Raw genomic sequence first — 26,135 nt, 5'->3', positions numbered from 1 at the left:
TCACTCAGATAATGATGCTTTGGCTGTGCGTGGAGTCGCTCAGATAATGATGCTTTGGCTCAGCGTGGAGTCGCTCAGATAATGATGCATTGACCCTGCGTGGAGTCGCTCAGATAATGATGCTTTGACTCTGCGTGGAGTCGCTCAGATAATGATGCTTTGGCTCTGCGCGGAGTCGCTCAGATAATCATGCTTTAGCCATGCTGGAGTCGCTCAGATAATGATGCTTTGGCTCTACTTGGATTCGCTCAGATAAAGATGCTTTGGCTCTGCGTGGAATCGCTCAGATGATGATGCTTTGACTCAGCGTGGAGTCGCTCAGATGATAATGCATTGACCCTGCGTGGAATCGCTCAGATAATGATGCTTTGGCTCTGCGTGGTCGCTCAGATAATGATGCTTTAGCTCTGCATGGAGTCACTCAGATAATTATGCTTTGGCTCTGCTTGGAATCGCTCAAATAATGATGCTTTGGGTCAGCGTGGAATTGCTCAGATGATGATGCATTGACCGTCCGTGGAATCGCTCAGATAATGATGGTTTGGCCCTGCGTGGAGTCACTCAGATAATGATGCTTTGGACCTGCGTGGAATCTCTCAGATAATGATGCTTTGGCTCAGTGTGGAGTCGCTCAGATAATGAAGCTTTTGCTCTGAGTGGAATGGCTCAGATAATGATGCTTTGGGTCAGCATGGAGTCGCTCAGATAACGATGCTTTAGCTCTGTGTGGAGTTGCTCAGATAATGATGTTTGACTCTGCGTGGAGTAACTCAGATGATGATGCTTTGACTCTGTGTGGAATCACTCAGATGATGATGCTTTGACTCAGCGTGGAGTCGCTCAGATGATAATGTATTGACCCTGCGTGAAATCGCTCAGATAATGATGCTTTGGCTCTGCGTGGTCACTCAGATAATGATGCTTTGGGTCTGCGGGAAGTCTCAGTTAATGATGTTTTGGCTCTGTGTGGAATCGCTCAGATAATGATGCTTTGGCTCAGCGTGGAGTCGCTCAGATGATGATGCATTGAGTCTATGTGGAATCACTCTGATAATGATGCTTTTGCTCAGCATGGAATCGCTCAGATAATGATGCTTTGGCTCAGCGTGGGGTCGTTCAGATAATAATGCTTTGGCTCAGCTTGGAGTCGCTCAGATAATGATGCTTTGGCTCTCCGTGGAGTCGCTTAGATAATGATGCTCTGCGTGGAGTCACTCAGATGATGATGCTTTGACGCTGTTTGGAGTCGCTGAGATGATGATGCTTTGACTCTGCGTGGAGTCGCTCAGATAATGATGCTTTTACTCTGTGTTGAGTCGCTCACATAATAATGCTTTGGCTCTGCATGGAATCGCTCAGTAATGATGTTTTGGCTTAGCGTGGAGTCGCTCAGATGATGATGCATTGACTCTGTGTGGAATCGCTCAGATAATGATGCTTTAGCTCAGCGTGGAGTTGCTCAGATAATGATGCTTTGGCTCAGCATGGAGTCGCTCAGATAATGATGCTTTGGCTCTGCGTGGAGTCGCTCAAATAATGATGCTTCGGTTCTGCATGGAGTCGCTCAGATAATGATGTTTTGGCTGTGCATGGAGTCGCTCAGATAATGATGCTCTGGCTCTGCGTGGAGTCGCTCAGATAATGATCCTTTGGCTCTGTGTGGAGTCGCTCTGATAATGATGCTTTGGCTCAGCGTGGAGTCGCTCAGGTAATGATGCATTGACCCTGCGTGGAGTCGCTCAGGTGATGATGCTTTGACTCTGCGTGGAGTCACTCAGATAATGATGCTTTGGCTCTGCGTGGAGTCGCTCAGATAATGATGCTTTGTCTCTGCCTGGAGTCGCTCAGATAAAGATGCTTTGGCTCTGCGTGGAGTCGCTCAGATAATGATGCTTTGGCTCTGTGCGGAGTCCCTCAGATAATGATCCTTTGGCTCTGCGTGGAGTCGCTCAGATAATGATGCTTTGGCTCAGCGTGGAGTAGCTCAGATAATGATGCATTGACCCTGCGTGGAGTTGCTCAGATAATGATGCTTTGACTCTGCGTGGAGTCGCTCAGATAATGATGCTTTGGCTCTGCGTGGAGTCGCTCAGATAATGATGCTTTGACTTTTCGTGGAGTCGCTCAGATAATGATGCTTTGGCTCTGCGTGGAGTCGCTCAGATAATGATGCTTTGGCTCAGTGTGGATTTGCTCAGATAATGATGCTTTGGCTCTGCGTGGAGTCGCTCAGATACGATGCTTTGGCTCTGCATGCAGTCCCTCAGATAATGATGCTTTGGCTCAGCGTGGAGTCGCTCAGATAATGATGCTTTGGCTCAGTGTGGAGTCGCTCAGATAATGAAGCTTTTGCTCTGCGTGGAATGGCTCAGATAATGATGCTTTGGGTCAGCATGGAGTCGCTCAGATAACGATGCTTTAGCTCTGTGTGGAGTTGCTCAGATAATGATGTTTGACTCTGCGTGGAGTCACTCAAATGATGATGCTTTGACTCTGTGTGGAATCACTCAGATGATGATGCTTTGACTCAGCGTGGAGTCGCTCAGATGATAATGTATTGACCCTGCGTGAAATCGCTCAGATAATGATGCTGTGGCTCTGCGTGGTTGCTCAGATAATGATGCTTTGGCTCTGCGTGAAGTCTCTCAGTTAATGATGTTTTGGCTCTGTGTGGAATCGCTCAGATAATGATGTTTTGGCTCAGCGTGGAGTCGCTCAGATGATGATGCATTGAGTCTATGTGGAATCACTCTGATAATGATGCTTTTGCTCAGCATGGAATCGCTCAGATAATGATGCTTTGGCTCAGCGTGGGGTCATTCAGATAATAATGCTTTGGCTCAGCTTGGAGTCGCTCAGATAATGATGCTTTGGCTCTCAGTGGAGTCGCTCAGATAATGATGCTCTGCGTGGAGTCACTCAGATGATGATGCTTTGACTCTGTTTGGGGTCGCTGAGATGATGATGCTTTGACTCTGCGTGCAGTCGCTCAGATAATGATGCTTTTACTCTGTGTTGAGTCGCTCACATAATGATGCTTTGGCTCTGCATGGAATCGCTCAGTAATGAAGTTTTGGCTCAGCGTGGAGTCGCTCAGATGATGATGCATTGACTCTGCCTGGAGTCGCTCAGATAATGATGCTTTGGCTCTGCGTGGAGTCGCTCAGATAATGATGCTTTGGCTCTGTGTGGAGTCCTTCAGATAATGATGCTTTGGCTCAGCGTGGAGTCGCTCAGATAATGATGCTTTGGCTCTGCGTGGAGTCTCTCAGATAATGATGCTTTGACTCTGCGTGGAATCACTCAGATGATGATGATTTGACTCAGCATGGAATCACTCAGATGATAATGCATTGACCCTGCATGTAATCGCTCAGATAATGATGCTTTGTCTCTGCGTGGTCACTCAGATAATGCTGCTTTGATAATGATGCTTTGGCTCAGCGTGGAGTCGCTCAGATAATGATGCTTTGGCTCTGCGTGGAGTCTCTCAGATAATGATGCTTTGACTCTGCGTGGAATCACTCAGATGATGATGATTTGACTCAGCGTGGAGTCACTCAGATGATAATGCATTGACCCTGCATGGAATCGCTCAGATAATGAGGCTGTGTCTCTGCGTGGTCACTCAGATAATGCTGCTTTGGCTCTGCGTGGAGTCTCTCAGATAATGATGCTTTGGCTATGCGTGGAATTGCTCAGATAATGATGCTTTGGCTCAGCGTGGAGTAGCTCAGATGATGATGCTTTGACTCAGCGTGCAGTCGCTCAGATGATAATGCATTGACCATGCATGGAATCACTCAGATAATGATGCTTTGGCTCTGTGTGGTCGCTCAGATAATGAAGCTTTGGCTCTGCGTGGAGTCACTCAGATAATGATGCTTTGGCACAGCGTGGAGTCGCTCAGATGATGATGCATTGACCCTCAGTGGAATTACTCAGATAATGATGCTTTGGCTCTGCGTGGAGTCGCTCAGATAATGATGCTTTGGCTCTGCGTGGAATCGCTCAGATAATGATGCTTTGGCTCAGCGTGGAGTCACTCAGATGATGATGCATAGACCCTGCGTGGAATTGCTCAAATAATGATGCTTTGGCTCTGCGTGGAGTCGCTCAGATAATGATGCTGTGGCTCAGCGTGGAGTCGCTCGGATAATGATGCTTTGGCTCTGCGTGCAGTTGCTCATATAATGATGTTTTGACTCTGTGTGGAGTCGCTCAGATGATGATGCTTTGACTCTGTGTGGAGTCGCTCAGATGATGATGCTTTGACTCTGCATGGAGTAGCTCAGATATTGATGCTTTGACTCTGCGTGGAGTCGCTCAGATAATGATGCTTTGGCTCTGCATGGAATCGCTCAGATAATGATGCTTTGGCTCAGTGTGGAGTTGCTCAGATAATGATGCCTTGGCTCTGCGTGGAGTCGCTCAGATGATGATGCATTGGCTCTGTGTGGAGTCGCTCAGATGATGATGCTTTGACTCTGAGTGGAGTCGCTCAGATGATGATGCTTTGACTCTGTGTGGAGTCACTCAGATGATGATGCTTTGACTCTGCGTGGAGTCGCTCAGATAATGATGCTTTGGCTCTGCGTGGAGTCGCTCAGATAATGATGCTTTGGCTCTGCCTGGAGTTGCTCAGATAATGATGCTTTGGCTCTGCGTGAAGTTGCTCAGATAATGATGCTTTGGCTCTGCGTGGAGTTGCTCAGATAATGATGCTTTGGCTCTGCGTGGAGTCGCTCAGATAATGATGCTTTGGCTCAGCGTGAAGTTGCTCAGATAATGATGCTTTGGCTCTGCGTGGAGTCGCTCAGATAATGATGCATTGACCCTGCGTGGAGTCGCTCAGATAATGATGCTTTGACTGTGCGTGGATTCGCTCAGATAATATTGCTTTGGCTCTGCTTGGAGTAGCTCAGATAATGATGCTTTGGCTCTGCATGCAGTCCCTCAGATAATGATGCTTTGGCTCTGCGTGGAGTCGCTCAGATAATGATGCTTTGGCTGTGCGTGGAGTTGCTCAGATAATGATGCTTTGGCTCTGCGTGGAGTTGCTCAGATAATGATGCTTTGGCTCAGCGTGGAGTCCCTCAGATAATGATCCTTTGGCCCTGCGTGGAGTCGCTCAGATAATGATGCTTTGACTCAGCGTGGAGTCGCTCAGATAATGATCCATTGACCCTGCGTGGAGTCGCTCAGATAATGATGCTTTGGCTCTGCGTGGAGTCCTCAGATAATGATGCATTGACCCTGCGTGGAGTCGCTCAGATAATGATGCTTTGACTCTGCGTGGAGTCGCTCAGATAATGATGCTTTGGCTCTGCGTGGAGTCGCTCAGATAATGATGCTTTGGCTCTGCTGGAGTCGCTCAGATAATGATGCTTTGGCTCTGCGTGGAGTCGCTCAGATAAAGATGCTTTGTCTCTGCGTGGAATCGCTCAGATGACGATGCTTTGACTCAGCGTGGAGTCGCTCAGATGATAATGCATTGACCCTGCGTGGAATCGCTCAGATAATGATGCTTTGGCTCTGCGTGGTCGCTCAGATAATGATGCTTTAGCTCTGCATGGATTCATTCAGATAATGATGCTTTGGCTCTGCTTGGAATCGCTCAAATAATGATGCTTTGGGTCAGCGTGGAATTGCTCAGATGATGATGCATTGACCGTCCGTGGAATCGCTCAGATAATGATGGTTTGGCCCTGCGTGGAGTCGCTCAGATAATGATGCTTTGGCCCTGCGTGGAATCTCTCAGATAATGATGCTTTGGCTCAGTGTGGAGTCGCTCAGATAATGAAGCTTTTGCTCTGAGTGGAATGGCTCAGATAATGATGCTTTGGGTCAGCATGGAGTCGCTCAGATAACGATGCTTTAGCTCTGTTTGGAGTTGCTCAGATGATGATGCTTTGACTCAGCGTGGAGTCGCTCAGATGATAATGTATTGACCCTGCGTGAAATCGCTCAGATAATGATGCTTTGGCTCTGCGTGGTCGCTCAGATAATGATGCTTTGGCTCTGTGTGGAATCGCTCAGATAATGATGCTTTGGCTCAGCGTGGAGTCGCTCATATGATGATGCATTGAGTCTATGTGGAATCACTCTGATAATGATGCTTTTGCTCAGCATGGAATCGCTCAGATAATGATGCTTTGGCTCTCCGTGGAGTCGCTCAGATAATGATGCTCTGCGTGGAGTCACTCAGATGATGATGCTTTGACGCTGTTTGGAGTCGCTGAGATGATGATGCTTTGACTCTGTGTTGAGTCGCTCACATAATAATGCTTTGGCTCTGCATGGAATCGCTCAGTAATGATGTTTTGGCTCAGTGTGGAGTCGCTCAGATGATGATGCATTGACTTTGTGTGGAATCGCTCTGATAATGATGCTTTGGCTCAGCGTGGGGTCGTTCAGATAATAATGCTTTGGCTCAGCTTGGAGTCGCTCAGATAATGATGCTTTGGCTCTCCGTGGAGTCGCTCAGATAATGATGCTCTGCGTGGAGTCACTCAGAAGATGATGCTTTGACGCTGTTTGGAGTCGCTGAGATGATGATGCTTTGACTCTGTGTTGAGTCGCTCACATAATAATGCTTTGGCTCTGCATGGAATCGCTCAGTAATGATGTTTTGGCTCAGTGTGGAGTCGCTCAGATGATGATGCATTGACTTTGTGTGGAATCGCTCTGATAATGATGCTTTAGCTCAGCGTGGAGTCGCTCAGATGATGATGCTTTGGCTCAGCATGGAGTCGCTCAGATAATGATGCTTTGGCTCTGCGTGGAGTCGCTCAGATAATGATGCTTTGACTCTGCGTCAAGTCGCTCCGATGATGATGCTTTGACTCTGTGTGGAGTCGCTCAGATGATGATGCTTTGACACTGCCTTAAGTCGCTGAGATAAAGATGCTTTGACTCTGTGTGGAATCACACAGATGATGATGTTTTGACTCAGCGTGGAGTCTCTCAGATGATAATGCATTGACCCTGCATGGATTCGCCCAGATAATGATGCTTTGGCTCTGTGTGGAGTCGCTCAAATAATGATGCTTTGGTTCTGCATGGAGTCGCTCAGATAATGATGTTTTGGCTGTGCGTGGAGTCGCTCAGATAATGATGCTCTGGCTCTGCGTGGAGTCGCTCAGATAATGATCCTTTGGCTCTGTGTGGAGTCGCTCTGATAATGATACTTTGGCTCAGCGTGGAGTCGCTCAGGTAATGATGCATTGACCCTGCGTGGAGTCGCTCAGGTGATGATGCTTTGACTCTGCGTGGAGTCACTCAGATAATGATGCTTTGGCTCTGTGTGGAGTCGCTCAGATAATGATGCTTTGGCTCTGCCTGAAGTCGCTCAGATAATGATGCTTTGGCTCTGCGTGGAGTCGCTCAGATAATGATGCTTTGGCTCTGTGTGGAGTCCCTCAGATAATGATCCTTTGGCTCTGCTTGGAGTCGCTCAGATAATGATGCTTTGGCTCAGCGTGGAGTAGCTCAGATAATGATGCATTGACCCTGCGTGGAGTCGCTCAGATAATGATGCTTTGACTCTGCGTGGAGTCGCTCAGATAATGATGCTTTGGCTCTGCGTGGAGTCGCTCAGATAATGATGCTTTGACTTTTCGTGGAGTCGCTCAGATAATGATGCTTTGGCTCAGCGTGGAATCGCTCAGATAATGATGCATTGGCTCAGCGTGGAGTCACTCAGATAATTATACTTTGGCTCAGCGTGATGTCGCTCAGATAATTATGCTTTGGCTCTCTGTGGAGTAGCTCAGATAATGATGCTTTGACTCTGTGTGGAGTCGCTCAGATGATGATGCTTTGGCTGTGTGTGGAGTCGCTCAGATAATGATGCTTTGACTCTGCGTGGAGTCACTCAGATAATGATGCTTTGGCTCTGCATGGAATCTCTCAGATAATGATGCTTTGGCTCAGCGTGGAGTCGTCAGATGATGATGCATTGACTCTGTGTGGAATCACTCAGATAATGATGCTTTGGCTCAGCGTGTAGTCGCTCAGATAATGATGCTTTGGCTCTATGTGGAATCGCTCAGATAATGATGCTTTGGCTCAGCGTGGAGTTGCTCAGATAATGATGCTTTGGCTCTGCGTGGAGTCGCTCAGATAATGATGCATTGACTCTGCGTGGAGTCGCTCAGATGATGATGCTTTGACTCTGTGGAGTCGCTCAGATGATGATGCTTTGACTTTGTGTGGAGTCACTCAGATGATGATGCTTTGACTCTGCGTGGAGTCGCTCAGATAATGATGCTTTGACTCTCTGTGGAATCACTCAGATGATGATGATTTGACTCAGCGTGGAGTCGCTCAGATGATAATGCATTGACCCCGCCTGGAATTGCTCAGATAATGATTCTTTGGCTCTGCTTGGTCACTCAGATAGTGATGCTTTGTCTCTGCGTGGAGTCACTCAGATAATGATGCTTTGTCTATGTGTGGAATCGTTCAGATAATGATGCTTTGGCTCAGCGTGGAGTAGCTCAGATGATGAAAGCCACGGCCCTACAGGTAGACCTGGAACAGAAGCTGTTTGGGCAGCACCTGGCCAAGGAAGTCATTCTGAAAGCCCTAAAGAGCTTTATGAGCAACCAGGACCCAAAGAAAGCCCTGACCCTGTCTCTGCATGGCTGGACTGGCACCGGCAAGAACTTCATCAGCAAGATCATTGCAGAGCAGGTTTACAAACAAGGATTGAATAGCAAATGTGTCCACTTGTTCGTGTCCGCCATGCACTTTCCACATGATGACCATATCCCAAAGTACAAGGTAAGAGCTATTGGAAAACGCAGCAACTGACAACTTCTGTTAAGAGCATCTGCTAAAACATACCTTATTCTTCACACTCAACTCGATTCAAACTGCTCATCGACATCGCCCTTTTGTTGGGTTACTTAGTGGTGGCATAGGCAGACTTCCCTTCCACTCCACTTTTCGCACACAATATCTTCAGAAGTACAAGGCAACCAATGGTGAAGTTCCTCATTTTTTTTTTCCCATCCTGGCATCAGGTGAGCGTGTGCATGCGACCCCCCTGGGCCCCTTTAGGAGCACCGTGGCTTTTTGCTAAATTCGGGACCCTCGCGGGCTCCGTAGCCGTGGTAGTGCTTCCTCCCCCATTGTCCCGCCTCCCACTCCATCCCCCTGGCCTGATTGGCCATCTCCATCGACGAGATTTGTGGCTCCTGGAGCCGCTGCACAACCGCTCCCTGTGCCATTTCCCATCCTGGCATCAGGTGAGCATGTGCATGCGACCCCCCCGGGCCCCTTTAGGAGCACCGTGGCTTTTTGCTAAACTCGGGACCCTCGAGGGCTCCGTAGCCGTGGTAGTGTTTCCTCACCCATTGTCCCGCCTCCCACTCCCCCCCCTGGCCTGATTGGCCATCTCCATCGACGAGATTTGTGGCTCCTGGAGTCGTGGCACACCCGCTCCCTGTGCCATTTCCCATCCTGGCATCAGGTGAGCGTGTGCATGCGACCCCCCTGGGCCCCTTTAGGAGCACCGTGGCTTTTTGATAAACTCGGGACCCTCGAGGGCTCCGTAGCCGTGGTAGTGTTTCCTCACCCATTGTCCCGCCTCCCACTCCCTCCCCCTGGCCTGATTGGCCATCTCCATCGACGAGATTTGTGGCTCCTGGAGTCGCTGCACACCCGCTCCCTGTGCCATTTCCCATCCTGGCATCAGGCGAGCATGTGCATGCGACCCCCCTGGGCCCCTTTAGGAGCACCGTGGCTTTTTGCTAAACTCGGGACCCTCGCGGGCTCCGTAGCTGTGGTAGTGCTTCCTCCCCCATTGTCCCGCCTCCCACTCCCTCCCCCTGGCCTGATTGGCCATCTCCATCGACGAGATATGTGGCTCCTGGAGTCGCTGCACACCCGCTCCCTGTGCCATTTCCCATCCTGGCATCAGGTGAGCGTGTGCATGCGATCCCCCATGGACCCCTTTAGGAGCACCGTGGCTTTTTGCTAAACTCGGGACCCTTGCGGGCTCCGTAGCCGTGGTAGTGCTTCCTCCCCCATTGTCCCGCCTCCCACTCCCTCCCCCTGGCCTGATTGACCATCTCCTTCCTCATCCTGGACCAGACCTGGGCAGCCCTCTGCCCGGCAGCCCCAGCGGCTAAGGGCCCCAAGGCAAAGGGCGGCTCCTACAGAGGCGGCTCCAAGATGTGTCTGCAGGTGTCCGCAGGGAAGCGAAGAAAGCCAGACACCAACAAAACTGTGAGTGTGGCATGAGTGGGGAGTAGAGCAATCACTCTACTCCAGAAAGCCCTTGCCACTCTACCTTACCTATCATAGCGTAAACTGCCATAGAACTGCACCTTGCGTACCTAGAGAGATTTTGTGACCATCAGCCTAGATCCAGTCCTGACTATCTGCAAATGCTGCATTACACTACACACTAGCACACTAACCAATGCTGACTAGTGCCACACATACAGAGAACGATCAAGATTACCTTGCGTCACACTCAGACAGGTGTAACAATGTTAGCATGTACCACACTTAGATGGCCTTTCTGACTGAGAGTCCTCGCATTTGGAGGGTCTCCTGTAGTGCTCATGCCTCGAGGCAACCTCTCCCTGGGTGCCAGCTTATCACGGGTGAAGGGCTCTCGGGGTTACTGTATACCGAGATTGATTCCTGAGAGGGGCTTGCCATAGACATCCCGTCGACATCGCCATCGACAGCCCCTGTCACTCCACCTTCCCTTCCATAGCATAGACTGCCATAGACTTTAATAATACATACCGAGGAAGACTTGTGAACACTGTAAATGGATTACAAATGTTGCCTTATGATGCATATGCTAGTGCCACACATGTAGGAACAAAACTTTAGCCCGCGTCGCATCTAGATAGAAATGTGACTGTTAGCATGTGCCACACTCAGGATTCTTAACTTTAGCTCACTTCGCATCTAGATAGAATGTGACTGTTAGCATGTGCCACACTCAGGATTCTAGACTCTTGCCCACGTCGTATCTAGATGGAAGTGTGACTGTTAGCATGTCCTCTCTCGGATGGAATTGTGAATATTGGCCTGCGTCGCATCTAGATGGAATTGTGAATGCTAGCATGTCCACTCTCAGATGGTATTGTGAATGTCAGCATGTCCACTCTTAGATGGAATTGTGAATATTGGCCTGCGTCGCATCTAGATAGAATTGTGAATGTTAGCATGTCCACTCTCAGATGGTATTATGAATGTCACCATGTCCACTCTTAGATGGAATTGTGAATATTGGCCTGCGTCGCATCTAGATGGAATTGTGAATGTTAGCATGTCCACTCTCAGATGGTATTGTGAATGTCAGCATGTCCACGCTTAAATGAAATTGTGAATATTGGCCTGCGTTGCATCTAGATGGAATTGTGAATGTTAGCATATCCACTCTCAGATGGAATTGTGAATGTTAGCATGCCCACACTTAGATAGAATTGTGAATGTCAGCATGTCCACACTTAGATAGAACTGTGAATGTCAGCATGTCCACTCTTAGATGGAATTGTGAATATTGGCCTGCGTCGAATCTTGATGGAATTGTGAATGTTAGTATGTCCACTCTCAGATGGTATTGTGAATGTCAGCATGTCCACTCTTAGATGGAATTGTGAATATTGGCCTGCGTCGAATCTTGATGGAATTGTGAATGTTAGTATGTCCACTCTCAGATGGTATTGTGAATGTCAGCATGTCCACTCTTAGATGGAATTGTGAATATTGGCCTGCGTCGCATCTAGATGGAATTGTGAATGTCAGCATGTCCACTCTTAGATGGAATTGTGAATATTGGCCTGCGTCGAATCTTGATGGAATTGTGAATGTTAGTATGTCCACTCTCAGATGGTATTGTGAATGTCAGCATGTCCACTCTTAGATGGAATTGTGAATATTGGCCTGCGTCGCATCTAGATGGAATTGTGAATGTCAGCATGTCCACTCTTAGATGGAATTGTGAATATTGGCCTGCGTCGAATCTTGATGGAATTGTGAATGTTAGTATGTCCACTCTCAGATGGTATTGTGAATGTCAGCATGTCCACTCTCAGATGGAATTGTGAATGTTAGCATGCCCACACTTAGATAGAATTGTGGATGTTAGCATGTCCACTCTCAGATGGTATTGTGAATGTCAGCATGTCCACTCTTAGATGGAATTGTGAATATTGGCCTGCGTCGAATCTTGATGGAATTGTGAATGTTAGCATGTCCACTCTCAGATGGTATTGTGAATGTTAGCATGTCCACTCTCAGATGGTATTGTGAATGTCAGCATGTCCACTCTTAGATGGAATTGTGAATATTGGCCTGCGTCGAATCTTGATGGAATTGTGAATGTTAGTATGTCCACTCTCAGATGGTATTGTGAATGTCAGCATGTCCACTCTTAGATGGAATTGTGAATATTGGCCTGCGTCGCATCTAGATGGAATTGTGAATGTCAGCATGTCCACTCTTAGATGGAATTGTGAATATTGGCCTGCGTCGAATCTTGATGGAATTGTGAATGTTAGTATGTCCACTCTCAGATGGTATTGTGAATGTCAGCATGTCCACTCTCAGATGGAATTGTGAATGTTAGCATGCCCACACTTAGATAGAATTGTGAATGTTAGCATGTCCACTCTCAGATGGTATTGTGAATGTCAGCATGTCCACTCTTAGATGGAATTGTGAATATTGGCCTGCGTCGAATCTTGATGGAATTGTGAATGTTAGTATGTCCACTCTCAGATGGTATTGTGAATGTCAGCATGTCCACTCTCAGATGGAATTGTGAATGTTAGCATGCCCACACTTAGATAGAATTGTGAATGTTAGCATGTCCACTCTCAGATGGTATTGTGAATGTCAGCATGTCCACTCTTAGATGGAATTGTGAATATTGGCCTGCGTCGAATCTTGATGGAATTGTGAATGTTAGTATGTCCACTCTCAGATGGTATTATGAATGTTAGCATGTCCACTCTCAGATGGTATTGTGAATGTCAGCATGTCCACTCTTAGATGGAATTGTGAATATTGGCCTGCGTCGAATCTTGATGGAATTGTGAATGTTAGTATGTCCACTCTCAGATGGTATTATGAATGTTAGCATGTCCACTCTCAGATGGTATTGTGAATGTCAGCATGTCCACTCTTAGATGGAATTGTGAATATTGGCCTGCGTCGCATCTAGATGGAATTGTGAATGTCAGCATGTCCACTCTTAGATGGAATTGTGAATATTGGCCTGCGTCGAATCTTGATGGAATTGTGAATGTTAGTATGTCCACTCTCAGATGGTATTGTGAATGTCAGCATGTCCACTCTTAGATGGAATTGTGAATATTGGCCTGCGTCGCATCTAGATGGAATTGTGAATGTCAGCATGTCCACTCTTAGATGGAATTGTGAATATTGGCCTGCGTCGAATCTTGATGGAATTGTGAATGTTAGTATGTCCACTCTCAGATGGTATTGTGAATGTCAGCATGTCCACTCTTAGATGGAATTGTGAATATTGGCCTGCGTCGAATCTTGATGGAATTGTGAATGTTAGTATGTCCACTCTCAGATGGTATTGTGAATGTCAGCATGTCCACTCTCAGATGGAATTGTGAATGTTAGCATGCCCACACTTAGATAGAATTGTGAATGTTAGCATGTCCACTCTCAGATGGTATTGTGAATGTCAGCATGTCCACTCTTAGATGGAATTGTGAATATTGGCCTGCGTCGCATCTAGATAGAATTGTGAATGTTAGCATGTGAAATGTGCCCAATAGCCTCTATGGTAAATTGAATTTAGAAGTGTACCCAAGATCCTATGTGAAAGTTGCATCTGGAAGTGTGCCCAATAACCTCGCTGTGAATTTAGTAGTGTTCCCAATAACCCCTCTGTGAGAGTTGCATTCAGAAGTGTGCCCAATAGCCACGCTGTGAAAGTTGCTTTTAGAAGTGTACCCAATAGCCCTCTGCCCAATAGCCTCTCTGGTAAATTGAATTTAGAAGTGTGCCCAGTATCCTTTCTGGGAAAATTGAACTTAGAGGTTTGCCCAGTACCCTCTCTGGGAAAATTACATTTAGAAGTGTGCTCGTTGAAAGAGCACAACCATCATATCACACCACCAGGCTTACTCTCTCCTTTACATCACCACTCATCTAGAACACAGAGATACTATGACACCATTCGGTATAACTGTTCTCATAGCAACATTCCGCCGCTTACTCCACACCACTCTATGTAAACACTGCTGGTTTCACACCCCCAGCCAGGCATTTTCCTCAGGCCTAACGCAGCCACCTCCGTTCCGGATAAATCCAGCCAGAACGAACACATTCTCCTGATCGCTCAACCACCACACCTACCGCTAGGAAGCAGCTATTACACGAGTACCGCACGAGCTGCACACATACCCGGTGCTCACACACACCTTTTGACTCTCCCTACTCTCTCTACTGATCTGAACTACGGTTCCCAAGGGCGTTCAACCTACCAGCGCCTTCAGACCATACCAATGGTGTATAAGGCGCTATATAAGTGCAAAATAACATAACATAACATAACATAACATGATGCCTAGACTCTGTGTGGAATCTCTCAGATAATGATGCTTTGGCTAAGCATGGAGTCGCTCAGATAATGATGCCTTGTTTCTGCGTGGAGTCGCTCAGATAATGATGCTTTGGCTCTGGGTGGAGTCGCTCAGATAATTATGCTTTGACCCTGCGTGGAGTCGCTCAGATGATGATGCTTTGGCCCTGCGTGGAGTCGCTCAGATAATGATGCTTTGGCTCAGCGTGGAGTCGCTCAGATGATGATGCTTTAGCTTTGCGTGGAGTCGCTCAGATGATGATGCTTTGACTCAGCGTGGAGCCGCTCAGATGATAATGCATTGACCATGCATGGAATCGCTCAGATAATGATGCTTTGGCTCTGTGTGGTCGCTCAGATAATGAAGCTTTGGCTCTGCGTGGAGTTGTTCAGATAATGATGCTTTGGCTCTGCGTGGAATGGCTCAGATAATGATGCTTTGGCTCAGTTTGGAGTCGCTCAGATGATAATGCATTGACCCTGCGTGGAATCGCTCAGATAATGATGCTTTGACCCTGCGTGGAGTCGCTCAGATAATGATGCTTTGGCTCAGCGTGGAGTCGCTCAGATGATGATGCTTTGACTCAGCGTGGAGTCGCTCAGATGATAATGCATTGACCATGCATGGAATCGCTCAGATAATGATGCTTTGGCTCTGTGTGGTCGCTCAGATAATGAATCTTTGACTCTGCGTGGAGTCACTCAGATAATGATGCTTTGGCTCAGCGTGGAGTCGCTCAGATGATGATACAATGACCCTCCGTGGAATCGCTTAGATAATGATGCTTTGGCTCTGCGTGGAGTCGCTCAGATAATGATGCTTTGGCTCTGCGTGGAATCGCTCAGATAATGATGCTTTGGCTCAGCGTTGAGTCGCTCAGATGATGATGCATTGACCCTGCATGGAATTGCTCAGATAATGATGCTTTGGCTCTGTGTGGAGTCGCTCAGATAATGATGCTTTGGCTCTGTGTGGAATCGCTCAGATAATCATGCTATGGCTCAGCGTGGAGTCGCTCAGATGATGATGCATTGACTCTGTGTGGAATCCCTCAGATAATGATGCTTTGGCTCAGAGTGGAGTCGCTCAGATAATGATGCTTTGGCTCTGCATGGAGTGACTCAGATAATGAAGCTTTGGCTCTGAGTGGAATCGCTCAAATAATGATGCTTTGGGTCTGCGTGGAATTGCTCAGATGATGATGCATTGACCCTCTGTGGAATCGCTCAGATAATGATGGTTTGGCCCTGCGTGGAGTCGCTCAGATAATGATGCTTTGGCTCAGCGTTGAGTTGCTCAGATAATGATGTTTTTGCTCTGGGTGGAATGGCTCAGTTAATGATGCTTTGGGTCCGCATGGAGTCGCTCAGATAATGATGCTTTGGCTCTGTGTGGAGTTGCTCAGATAATGACTCTTAGAATCTGCGTGGAGCCGCTCAGATAATGATGCTTTGGCTCTGCGTGGAGTCGCTCAGATAATGATGCTTTGGCTCTGCGTGGAATTGCTCAGATAATGATGCTTTGGCTCAGCGTGGAGTCGCTCAGATGATGATGCATTGACCCTGCGTGGAATTGCTCAGATAATGATGCTTTGGCTCAGCGTGGAGTTGCTCGGATAATGATGCTATGGCTCAGCGTGGAGTCGCTCAGATGATGATGCATTGACTCTGTGTGGAATCCCTCAGATAATGATGCTTTGGCTCAGCGTGAAGTCGCTCAGATAATGATGCTTTGGCTTTGCGTGGAATTGCTCAGATAATGATGCTTTGGCTCTGCGTGGAGTCGCTCAGATAATGATGCTTTGGCTCAGTTTGGAGTCGCTCAGATGATAATGCATTGACCCTGCGTGGAATCGCTCAGATAATGATGCTTTGACCCTGCGTGGAGTCGCTCAGATAATGATGCTTTGGCTCAGCGTGGAGTCGCTCAGATGATGATGCTTTGACTCAGCGTGGAGTCGCTCAGATGATATTGCATTGACCATGCATGGAATCGCTCAGATAATGATGCTTTGGTTCTGTGTGGTCGCTCAGATAATGAAGCTTTGGCTCTGCGTGGAGTCACGCAGTTAATGATGCTTTGGCTCAGCGTGGAGTCGCTCAGATGATGATGCATTGACCCTCCGTGGAATCGCTCAGATAATGATGCTTTGGCTCTGCATGGAGTCGCTCAGATAATGATGCTTTGGCTCTGCATGGAATCGCTCAGATAATGATGCTTTGGCTCAGCGTGGAGTCGCTCAGATGATGATGCATTGACCCTGCGTGGAATTGCTCAGATAATGATGCTTTGGCTCTGTGTGGAGTCGCTCAGATAATGATGCTTTGGCTCTGCGTGGAATCGCTCAGATAATGATGCTATGGCTCAGCGTGGGGTCGCTAAGATGATGATGCATTGACTCTGTGTGGAATCCCTCAGATAATGATGCTTTGGCTCAGAGTGGAGTCGCTCAGATAATGATGCTTTGGCTCTGAGTGGAGTCGCTCAGATAATGATGCTTTGGCTCTGCATGGAGTCACTGAGATAATGAAGCTTTGGCTCTGCGTGGAATTGCTCAAATAATGATGCTTTGGGTCAGCGTGGAATTGCTCAGATGATGATGCTATGGCTCAGCGTGGGGTCGCTAAGATGATGATGCATTGACTCTGTGTGGAATCCCTCAGATAATGATGCTTTGGCTCAGAGTGGAGTCGCTCAGATAATGATGCTTTGGCTCTGAGTGGAATCGCTCAGATAATGATGGTTTGGCCCTGCGTGGAGTCGCTCAGATAATGATGCTTTGGCTCTGCGTGGAATCGCTCAGATAATGATGCTTTGGCTCAGCGTTGAGTTGCTCAGATAATGATGCTTTTGCCCTGAGTGGAATGGCTCAGATAATGATGCTTTTGGTCAGCGTGGAGTCGCTCAGATAATGATGCTTTGGCTCTGCGTGGAGTTGCTCAGATAAAATGCTTTGACTATGCGTGGAGTTGCTCAGATGATGATGCTTTGACTCTGAGTGGAATCACTCAGATGATAATGCATTGACCCTGTGTGGAATCGCTCAGATAATGATGCTTTTGCTCTTCATGGTGGCTCAGATAATGATGCTTTGGCTCTGCGTGGAGTCGCTCAGATAATGATGCTTTGGCTCTGTGTGGAGTTGCTCAGATAATGACGCTTTGACTCTGCGTGGAGCCGCTCAGATAATGATGCTTTGGCTCTGCGTGGAGTCGCTCAGATAATGATGCTTTGGCTCAGCGTGGAGTCGCTCAGATGATGATGCATTGACCCTGCGTGGAATTGCTCAGAAATGATGCTTTGGCTCAGCGTGGAGTCGCTCAGATAATGATGCTATGGCTCAGCGTGGAGTCGCTCAGATAATGATGCTTTGGCTCTGAGTGGAATCGCTCAGATGATGATGCATTGACTCTGTGTGGAATCCCTCAGATAATGATGCTTTGGCTCAGCGTGGAGTCGCTCAGATAATGATGCTTTGGCTCTGAGTGGAATCGCTCAGATAATGATGCTTTTGGTCAGCGTGGAGTCGCTCAGATAATGATGCTTTGGCTCTGCGTGGAGTTGCTCAGATAAAATGCTTTGACTATGCGTGGAGTTGCTCAGATGATGATGCTTTGACTCTGAGTGGAATCACTCAGATGATAATGCATTGACCCTGTGTGGAATCGCTCAGATAATGATGCTTTTGCTCTTCATGGTGGCTCAGATAATGATGCTTTGGCTCTGCGTGGAGTCGCTCAGATAATGATGCTTTGGCTCTGCGTGGAATTGCTCAGATAATGATGCTTTGGCTCAGGGTGGAGTCGCTCAGATGATTATACTTTGGCTCAGCGTGGAGTCGCTCAGATAATGATGCTTTGGCTCTGCGTGGAGTCGCTCATATAACGATGTTTTGACTCTGTGTGGAGTCGCTCAGATGATGATGCTTTGACTCTGTGTGGAGTCGCTCAGATGATGATGCTTTGACTCTGCATGGAGTCGCTCAGATATTGATGCTTTGACTCTGCGTGGAGTCGCTCAGATAATGATGCTTTGGCTCAGCGTGGAGTCGCTCAGATGATGATGCATTAACTCTGTGTGGAATCGCTCAGATAATGATGCTTTGGCTCAGTGTGGAGTTGCTCAGCTAATGATGCCTTGGCTCTGCGTGGAGTCGCTGAGATGATGATGCTTTGACTCTGTGTGGAGTCACTCAGATGATGATGCTTTGACTCTGCGTGGAGTCGCTCAGATAATGATGCTTTGGCTCTGCGTGGAGTCGCTCAGATAATGATGCTTTGGCTCTGCCTGGAGTCGCTCAGATAATGATGCTTTGGCTCTGTGTGGAGTTGCTCAGATAATGATGCTTTGGCTCTGCGTGGAGTCGCTCAGATAATGATGCTTTGGCTCAGCGTGGAGTCACTCAGATAATGATGCATTGGCCCTGCGTGGAGTCGCTCAGATAATGATACTTTGACTCTGCGTGGATTCGCTCAGATAATATTGCTTTGGCTCTGCTTGGAGTATCTCAGATAATGATGCTTTGGCTCTGCATGCAGTCCCTCAGATAATGATGCTTTGGCTCAGCGTGGAGTCGCTCAGATAATGATGCTTTGGCTCTGCGTGGAGTCGCTCAGATAATGATGCTTTGGCTCTGCGTGGAGTCGCTAAGATAATGATGCATTGGCCCTGCGTGGAATCACTCAGATAATGATGCTTTGGCTCTGCGTGGAGTCGCTCAGATAATGATGCTTTGGCTCTGCGTGAGTTGCTCAGATAATGATGCTTTGGCTCTGCGTGGAGTCACTCAGATAATGATGATTTGGCTCAGCGTGGAGTCGCTCAGATAATGATCCATTGACCCTGCGTGGAGTCGCTCAGATAATGATGCTTTGGCTCTGCGTGGAATCCCTCAGATATTGATCCTTTGGCTCTGTGTGGAGTCATTCGGATAATGATGCTTTGGCTCAGCGTGGAGTCGCTCAGATAATGATGCATTGTCCCTGCTTGGAGTCGCTCAGATAATGATGCTTTGACAACGCGTGGAGTCGCTCAGATAATGATGCTTTGGCTCTTTGTGGAGTCGCTCAGATAATGATGCTTTGATTCCGCGTGGAGTCACTCAGATAATGATGCTTTGACTCTGCGTGGAGTCGCTCAGATAATGATACTTTGGCTCTGCATGGAGTCGCTCAGATAATGATGCTTTGGTTCTGCGTGGAGTCGCTCAGATAATGATCCTTTGGCTCTGCGTGTAGTCGCTCAGATAATGATGCTTTGGCTCAGCGTGGAATCACTCAGATAATGATGCATTGACCTTGCGTGGAGTCGCTCAGATAATGATGCTTTGACTCTGCCTGGAGTCGCTCACATAATGATGCTTTGGCTCTGCGTGGATTCGCTCAGATAATGATGCTTTTGCTCTGCGTGGAGTCGCTCAGATAATGATGCTTTGGCTCAGCTTGGAGTGCTCAGATAATGATGCATTGACTCTGCGTGGAGTCGCTCAGACAATGATACTTCGGCTCTGCGTGGAGTCGCTCAGATAATGATGCTTTGGTTCTGCGTGGAGTCCCTCAGCTAATGATCCTTTGGCTCTGCGTGGATTCGCTCAGATAATGATTCTTTGTCTCAGTGTGAAGTCGCTCAGATAATGATGCCTTGGCTCAGCGTGGAGTCGCTCAGATGATGATGCATTGACCCTGCTTGGAATTGCTCAGATAATGATGCTTTGGCTCAGCGTGGAGTTGCTCAGATAATGATGCTATGGCTCAGCGTGGAGTCGCTCAGATAATGATTCTTTGTCTCAGTGTGAAGTCGCTCAGATAATGATGCTTTGGCTCAGCGTGGAGTCGCTCAGATGATGATGCATTGACCCTGCGTGGAATTGCTCAGATGATGATGCTTTTGGTCAGAGTGGAGTCGCTCAGATAATGATGCTTTGGCTCTGCGTGGAGTTGCTCAGATAAAATGCTTTGACTTTGCGTGGAGTTGCTCAGATGATGATGCTTTGACTCTGAGTGGAATCACTCAGATGATAATGCATTGACCCTGTGTGGAATCGCTCAGATAATGATGCTTTTGCTCTTCATGGTCGCTCAGATAATGATGCTTTGGCTCTGCGTGGAGTCGCTCAGATAATGATGCTTTTGCTCTGCGTGGAATTGCTCAGATAATGATGCTTTGGCTCAGCGTGGAGTCGCTCATATAACAATGTTTTGACTCAGCGTGGAGTCGCTCAGATAATGATGCTTTGGCTCTGCGTGGAGTCGCTCATATAACAATGTTTTGACTCTGTGTGGAGTCGCTCAGATGATGATGCTTTGACTCTGTGTGGAGTCGCTCAGATGATGATGCTTTGACTCTGCATGGAGTCGCTCAGATATTGATGCTTTGACTCTGCGTGGAGTTGCTCAGATAATGATGCTTTGGCTCTGCGTGGAATCGCCCAGATAATGATGCTTTAGCTCAGCGTGGAGTCGCTCAGATAATGATGCTTTGGCTCTGCATGGAATCGCTCAGATAATGATGCTTTGGCTCAGTGTGGAGTTGCTCAGCTAATGATGCCTTGGCTCTGCGTGGAGTCGCTGAGATGATGATGCTTTGACTCTGTGTGGAGTCACTCAGATGATGATGCTTTGACTCTGCGTGGAGTCGCTCAGATAATGATGCTTTGGCTCTGCGTGGAGTCGCTCAGATAATGATGCTTTGGCTCTGCCTGGAGTCGCTCAGTAATGATGCTTTGGCTCTGCGTGGAGTTGCTCAGATAATGATGCTTTGGCTCTGCGTGGAGTCGCTCAGATAATGATGCTTTGGCTCTGCGTGGAGTCGCTCAGATAATGATGCTTTGGCTCAGCGTGGAGTCACTCAGATAATGATGCATTGGCCCTGTGTGGAGTCGCTCAGATAATGATACTTTGACTCTGCGTGGATTCGCTCAGATAATATTGCTTTGGCTCTGCTTGGAGTAGCTCAGATAATGATGCTTTGGCTCTGCATGCAGTCCCTCAGATAATGATGCTTTGGCTCAGCGTGGAGTCGCTCAGATAATGATGCTTTGGCTCTGCGTGGAGTCGCTCAGATAATGATGCTTTGGCTCTACGTGGAGTCGCTCAGATAATGATGCTTTGGCTCAGCGTGGAGTCGCTAAGATAATGATGCATTGGCCCTGCATGGAATCACTCAGATAATGATGCTTTGGCTCTGCGTGGAGTCGCTCAGATAATGATGCTTTGGCTCTGCGTGGAGTTGCTCAGATACTGATGCTTTGGCTCTGTGTGGAGTCACTCAGATAATGGTGATTTGGCTCAGCGTGGAGTCGCTCAGATAATGATCCATTGACCCTGCGTGGAGTCGCTCAGATAATGATGCTTTGGCTCTGCGTGGAATCCCTCAGATATTGATCCTTTGGCTCTGTGTGGAGTCATTCAGATAATGATGCTTTGGCTCAGCGTGGAGTCGCTCAGATAATGATGCATTGACCCTGCTTGGAGTAGCTCAGATAATGATGCTTTGACTCCGCGTGGAGTCGCTCAGATAATGATGCTTTGGCTCTTCGTGGAGTCGCTCAGATAATGATGCTTTGATTCCGCGTGGAGTCACTCAGATAGTGATGCTTTGACTCTGCGTGGAGTCGCTCAGATAATGATACTTTGGCTCTGCATGGAGTCGCTCAGGTAATGATGCTTTGGTTCTGCGTGGAGTCGCTCAGATAATGATCCTTTGGCTCTGCGTGTAGTCGCTCAGATAATGATGCTTTGGCTCAGCATGGAGTCACTCGGATAATGATGCATTGACCTTGCGTGGAGTCGCTCAGATAATGATGCTTTGACTCTGCGTGGAGTCGCTCACATAATGATGCTTTGGCTCTGCGTGGATTCGCTCAGATAATGATGCTTTGGCTCTGCGTGGAGTCGCTCAGATAATGATGCTTTGGCTCAGCGTGGAGTGCTCAGATAATGATGCATTGACCCTGCGTGGAGTCGCTCAGACAATGATACTTCGGCTCTGCGTGGAGTCGCTCAGATAATGATGCTTTGGTTCTGCGTGGAGTCCCTCAGCTAATGATCCTTTGGCTCTGCGTGGATTCGCTCAGATAATGATTCTTTGGCTCAGTGTGAAGTCGCTCAGATGATGATGCTTTGACACTGCGTGGAGGCGCTCAGATAATGATGCTTTGGCTCTGCATGGAGTCGCTCAGATAATGATGCTTGACTCTGCGTGGAGTCGCTCAGATAATGATGCTTTGGCTCTGCGTGGAGTCGCTCAGATAATGATGCTTTGGCTCAGCGTGGATTTGCTCAGATAATGATGCTTTGACTCTGCGTGGAGTCGCTCAGATAATGATGCTTTGGCTCTGCATGCAGTCCTTCAGATAATGATGCTTTGGCTCAGCGTGGAGTCGCTCAGATTATGATGCTTTGGCTCTGCGTGGAGTCACTCAGATAATGATGCTGTGGCTCTGCGTGGAGTTGCTCAGATAATGATGCTTTGGCTCAGCGTGGAGTCCCTCAGATAATGATGCATTGGCCCTGCATGGAATCGCTCAGATAATGATGCTTTGGCTCTGCATGGAGTCGCTCAGATAATGATGCTTTGGCTCTGCGTGGAGTTGCTCAGATAATGATGCTTTGGCTCTGCGTGGAGTTGCTCAGATAATGATGCTTTGACTCTGCGTGGAGTCGATCAGATGATGATGCTTTGACTCTATGTGGAGTCACTCAGATGATGATGCTTTGACTCTGCGTTGAGTCGCTATGATAATGATGCTTTGACTCTGTGTGGAATCACTCAGATGATGATCATTTAACTCAGCGTGGAGTCGCCCAGATAATAATGCATTGACCCTGCATGGAATCGCTCAGTTAATGATGCTTTGGCTCTGCGTGGAGTCACTCAGATAATGATGCTTTGGCTCTGCGTGGAGTCGCTCAGATAATGATGCTTTGGCTCTGCGTGGAGTTGCTCAGATACTGATGCTTTGGCTCTGTGTGGAGTCACTCAGATAATGATGATTTGGCTCAGCGTGGAGTCGCTCAGATAATGATCCATTGACCCTGCGTGGAGTCGCTCAGATAATGATGCTTTGGCTCTGCGTGGAATCCCTCAGATATTGATCCTTTGGCTCTGTGTGGAGTCATTCAGATAATGATGCTTTGGCTCAGCGTGGAGTCGCTCAGATAATGATGCATTGACCCTGCTTGGAGTAGCTCAGATAATGATGCTTTGACTCCGCGTGGAGTCGCTCAGATAATGATGCTTTGGCTCTTCGTGGAGTCGCTCAGATAATGATGCTTTGATTCCGCGTGGAGTCACTCAGATAGTGATGCTTTGACTCTGCGTGGAGTCGCTCAGATAATGATACTTTGGCTCTGCATGGAGTCGCTCAGGTAATGATGCTTTGGTTCTGCGTGGAGTCGCTCAGATAATGATCCTTTGGCTCTGCGTGTAGTCGCTCAGATAATGATGCTTTGGCTCAGCATGGAGTCACTCAGATAATGATGCATTGACCTTGCGTGGAGTCGCTCAGATAATGATGCTTTGACTCTGCGTGGAGTCGCTCACATAATGATGCTTTGGCTCTGCGTGGATTCGCTCAGATAATGATGCTTTGGCTCTGCGTGGAGTCGCTCAGATAATGATGCTTTGGCTCAGCGTGGAGTGCTCAGATAATGATGCATTGACCCTGCGTGGAGTCGCTCAGACAATGATACTTCGGCTCTGCGTGGAGTCGCTCAGATAATGATGCTTTGGTTCTGCGTGGAGTCCCTCAGCTAATGATCCTTTGGCTCTGCGTGGATTCGCTCAGATAATGATTCTTTGGCTCAGTGTGAAGTCGCTCAGATGATGATGCTTTGACACTGCGTGGAGTCGCTCAGATAATGATGCTTTGGCTCTGCATGGAGTCGCTCAGATAATGATGCTTGACTCTGCGTGGAGTCGCTCAGATAATGATGCTTTGGCTCTGCGTGGAGTCGCTCAGATAATGATGCTTTGGCTCAGCGTGGATTTGCTCAGATAATGATGCTTTGACTCTGCGTGGAGTCGCTCAGATAATGATGCTTTGGCTCTGCATGCAGTCCTTCAGATAATGATGCTTTGGCTCAGCGTGGAGTCGCTCAGATTATGATGCTTTGGCTCTGCGTGGAGTCACTCAGATAATGATGCTGTGGCTCTGCGTGGAGTTGCTCAGATAATGATGCTTTGGCTCAGCGTGGAGTCCCTCAGATAATGATGCATTGGCCCTGCATGGAATCGCTCAGATAATGATGCTTTGGCTCTGCATGGAGTCGCTCAGATAATGATGCTTTAGCTCTGCGTGGAGTTGCTCAGATAATGATGCTTTGGCTCTGCGTGGAGTTGCTCAGATAATGATGCTTTGACTCTGCGTGGAGTCGATCAGATGATGATGCTTTGACTCTATGTGGAGTCACTCAGATGATGATGCTTTGACTCTGCGTTGAGTCGCTATGATAATGATGCTTTGACTCTGTGTGGAATCACTCAGATGATGATCATTTAACTCAGCGTGGAGTCGCCCAGATAATAATGCATTGACCCTGCATGGAATCGCTCAGATAATGATGCTTTGGCTCTGCGTGGAGTCACTCAGATAATGATGCTTTGGCTCTGCGTGGAGTCACTCAGATAATGATGCTTTGGCTATGCGTGGAGTCGCTCAGATAATGATGCTTTGACGCTGCGTGGAGTCACTCAGATAATGATGCTTTGGCTCAGCGTGGAGTCGCTCAGATGATGATACTTTGACTCAGCGTGGAGTCGCTCAGATAATGATGCATTGAGTCTGTGTGGAATTGCTGAGATAATTATGCTTTTGCTCAGCATGGAATCGCTCAGATAATGATGCTTTGGCTCAGCTTGGAGTCGCTCAGATAATGATGCTTTGACTCTGTGTGGAATCACTCAGATGATGATCATTTAACTCATCGTGGAGTCGCCCAGATGATAATGCATTGACCCTGCATGGAATCGCTCAGATAATGATGCTTTGTCTCTGCGTGGTCGCTCAGATAATGATGCTTTGGCTCTGCGTGGAGTCTCTCAGATAATGATGCTTTGGCTATGCGTGGAATGGCTCAGATAATGATGCTTTGGTTCAGCGTGGACTAGCTCAGATGATGATGCCTTGACTCTGCGTGGAGTCCTTCAGATAATGATGCTTTGGCTCTGCGTGGAGTCGCTCAGATAATGATGCTTTGACCCTGCGTGGAGTCACTGAGATAATGATGCTTTGGCTCAGCGTGGAGTCGCTCAGATGATGATACTTTGACTCAGCGTGGAGTTGCTCAGATGATAATGCATTGAGCCTGCGTGGAATCGCTCAGATAATGATGCTTTGGCTCTGCGTGGTCGCTCAGATAATGATGCTTTTGCTCTGCATGGAGTCACTCAGATAATGATGCTTTGGCTCTGCATGGAATCGCTCAGATAATGATGCTTTGGCTCAGCGTAGAGTCGCTCAGATGATGATGCATTGAGCCTGCGTGGAATCGCTCAGATAATATTGCTTTGTCTCTGCTTGGAGTAGCTCAGATAATG

At 47.9% G+C, this 26,135-nt stretch overlaps 1 protein-coding gene across 1 annotated transcript in view; it reads left to right on the top strand.

Annotated features, from left to right (window-relative positions):
• Positions 1-26,135, top strand: part of LOC138492760 (torsin-like protein) — a 243,520-nt gene that overhangs the window by 83,333 nt on the left and 134,052 nt on the right. The window contains exon 4 of the mRNA XM_069620139.1: positions 8,491-8,787. Coding sequence (XP_069476240.1) covers positions 8,491-8,787 — 297 coding nt within the window. The remainder of the gene's footprint in view (positions 1-8,490; positions 8,788-26,135) is intronic.

This window comes from Ambystoma mexicanum, chromosome 10 (genome assembly GCF_040938575.1).
Source record: "Ambystoma mexicanum isolate Mex_15411 chromosome 10, UKY_AmexF1_1, whole genome shotgun sequence".
NCBI lineage: Eukaryota > Metazoa > Chordata > Amphibia > Caudata > Ambystomatidae > Ambystoma > Ambystoma mexicanum.
This window is presented reverse-complemented; position numbering and strand designations above follow the sequence as displayed.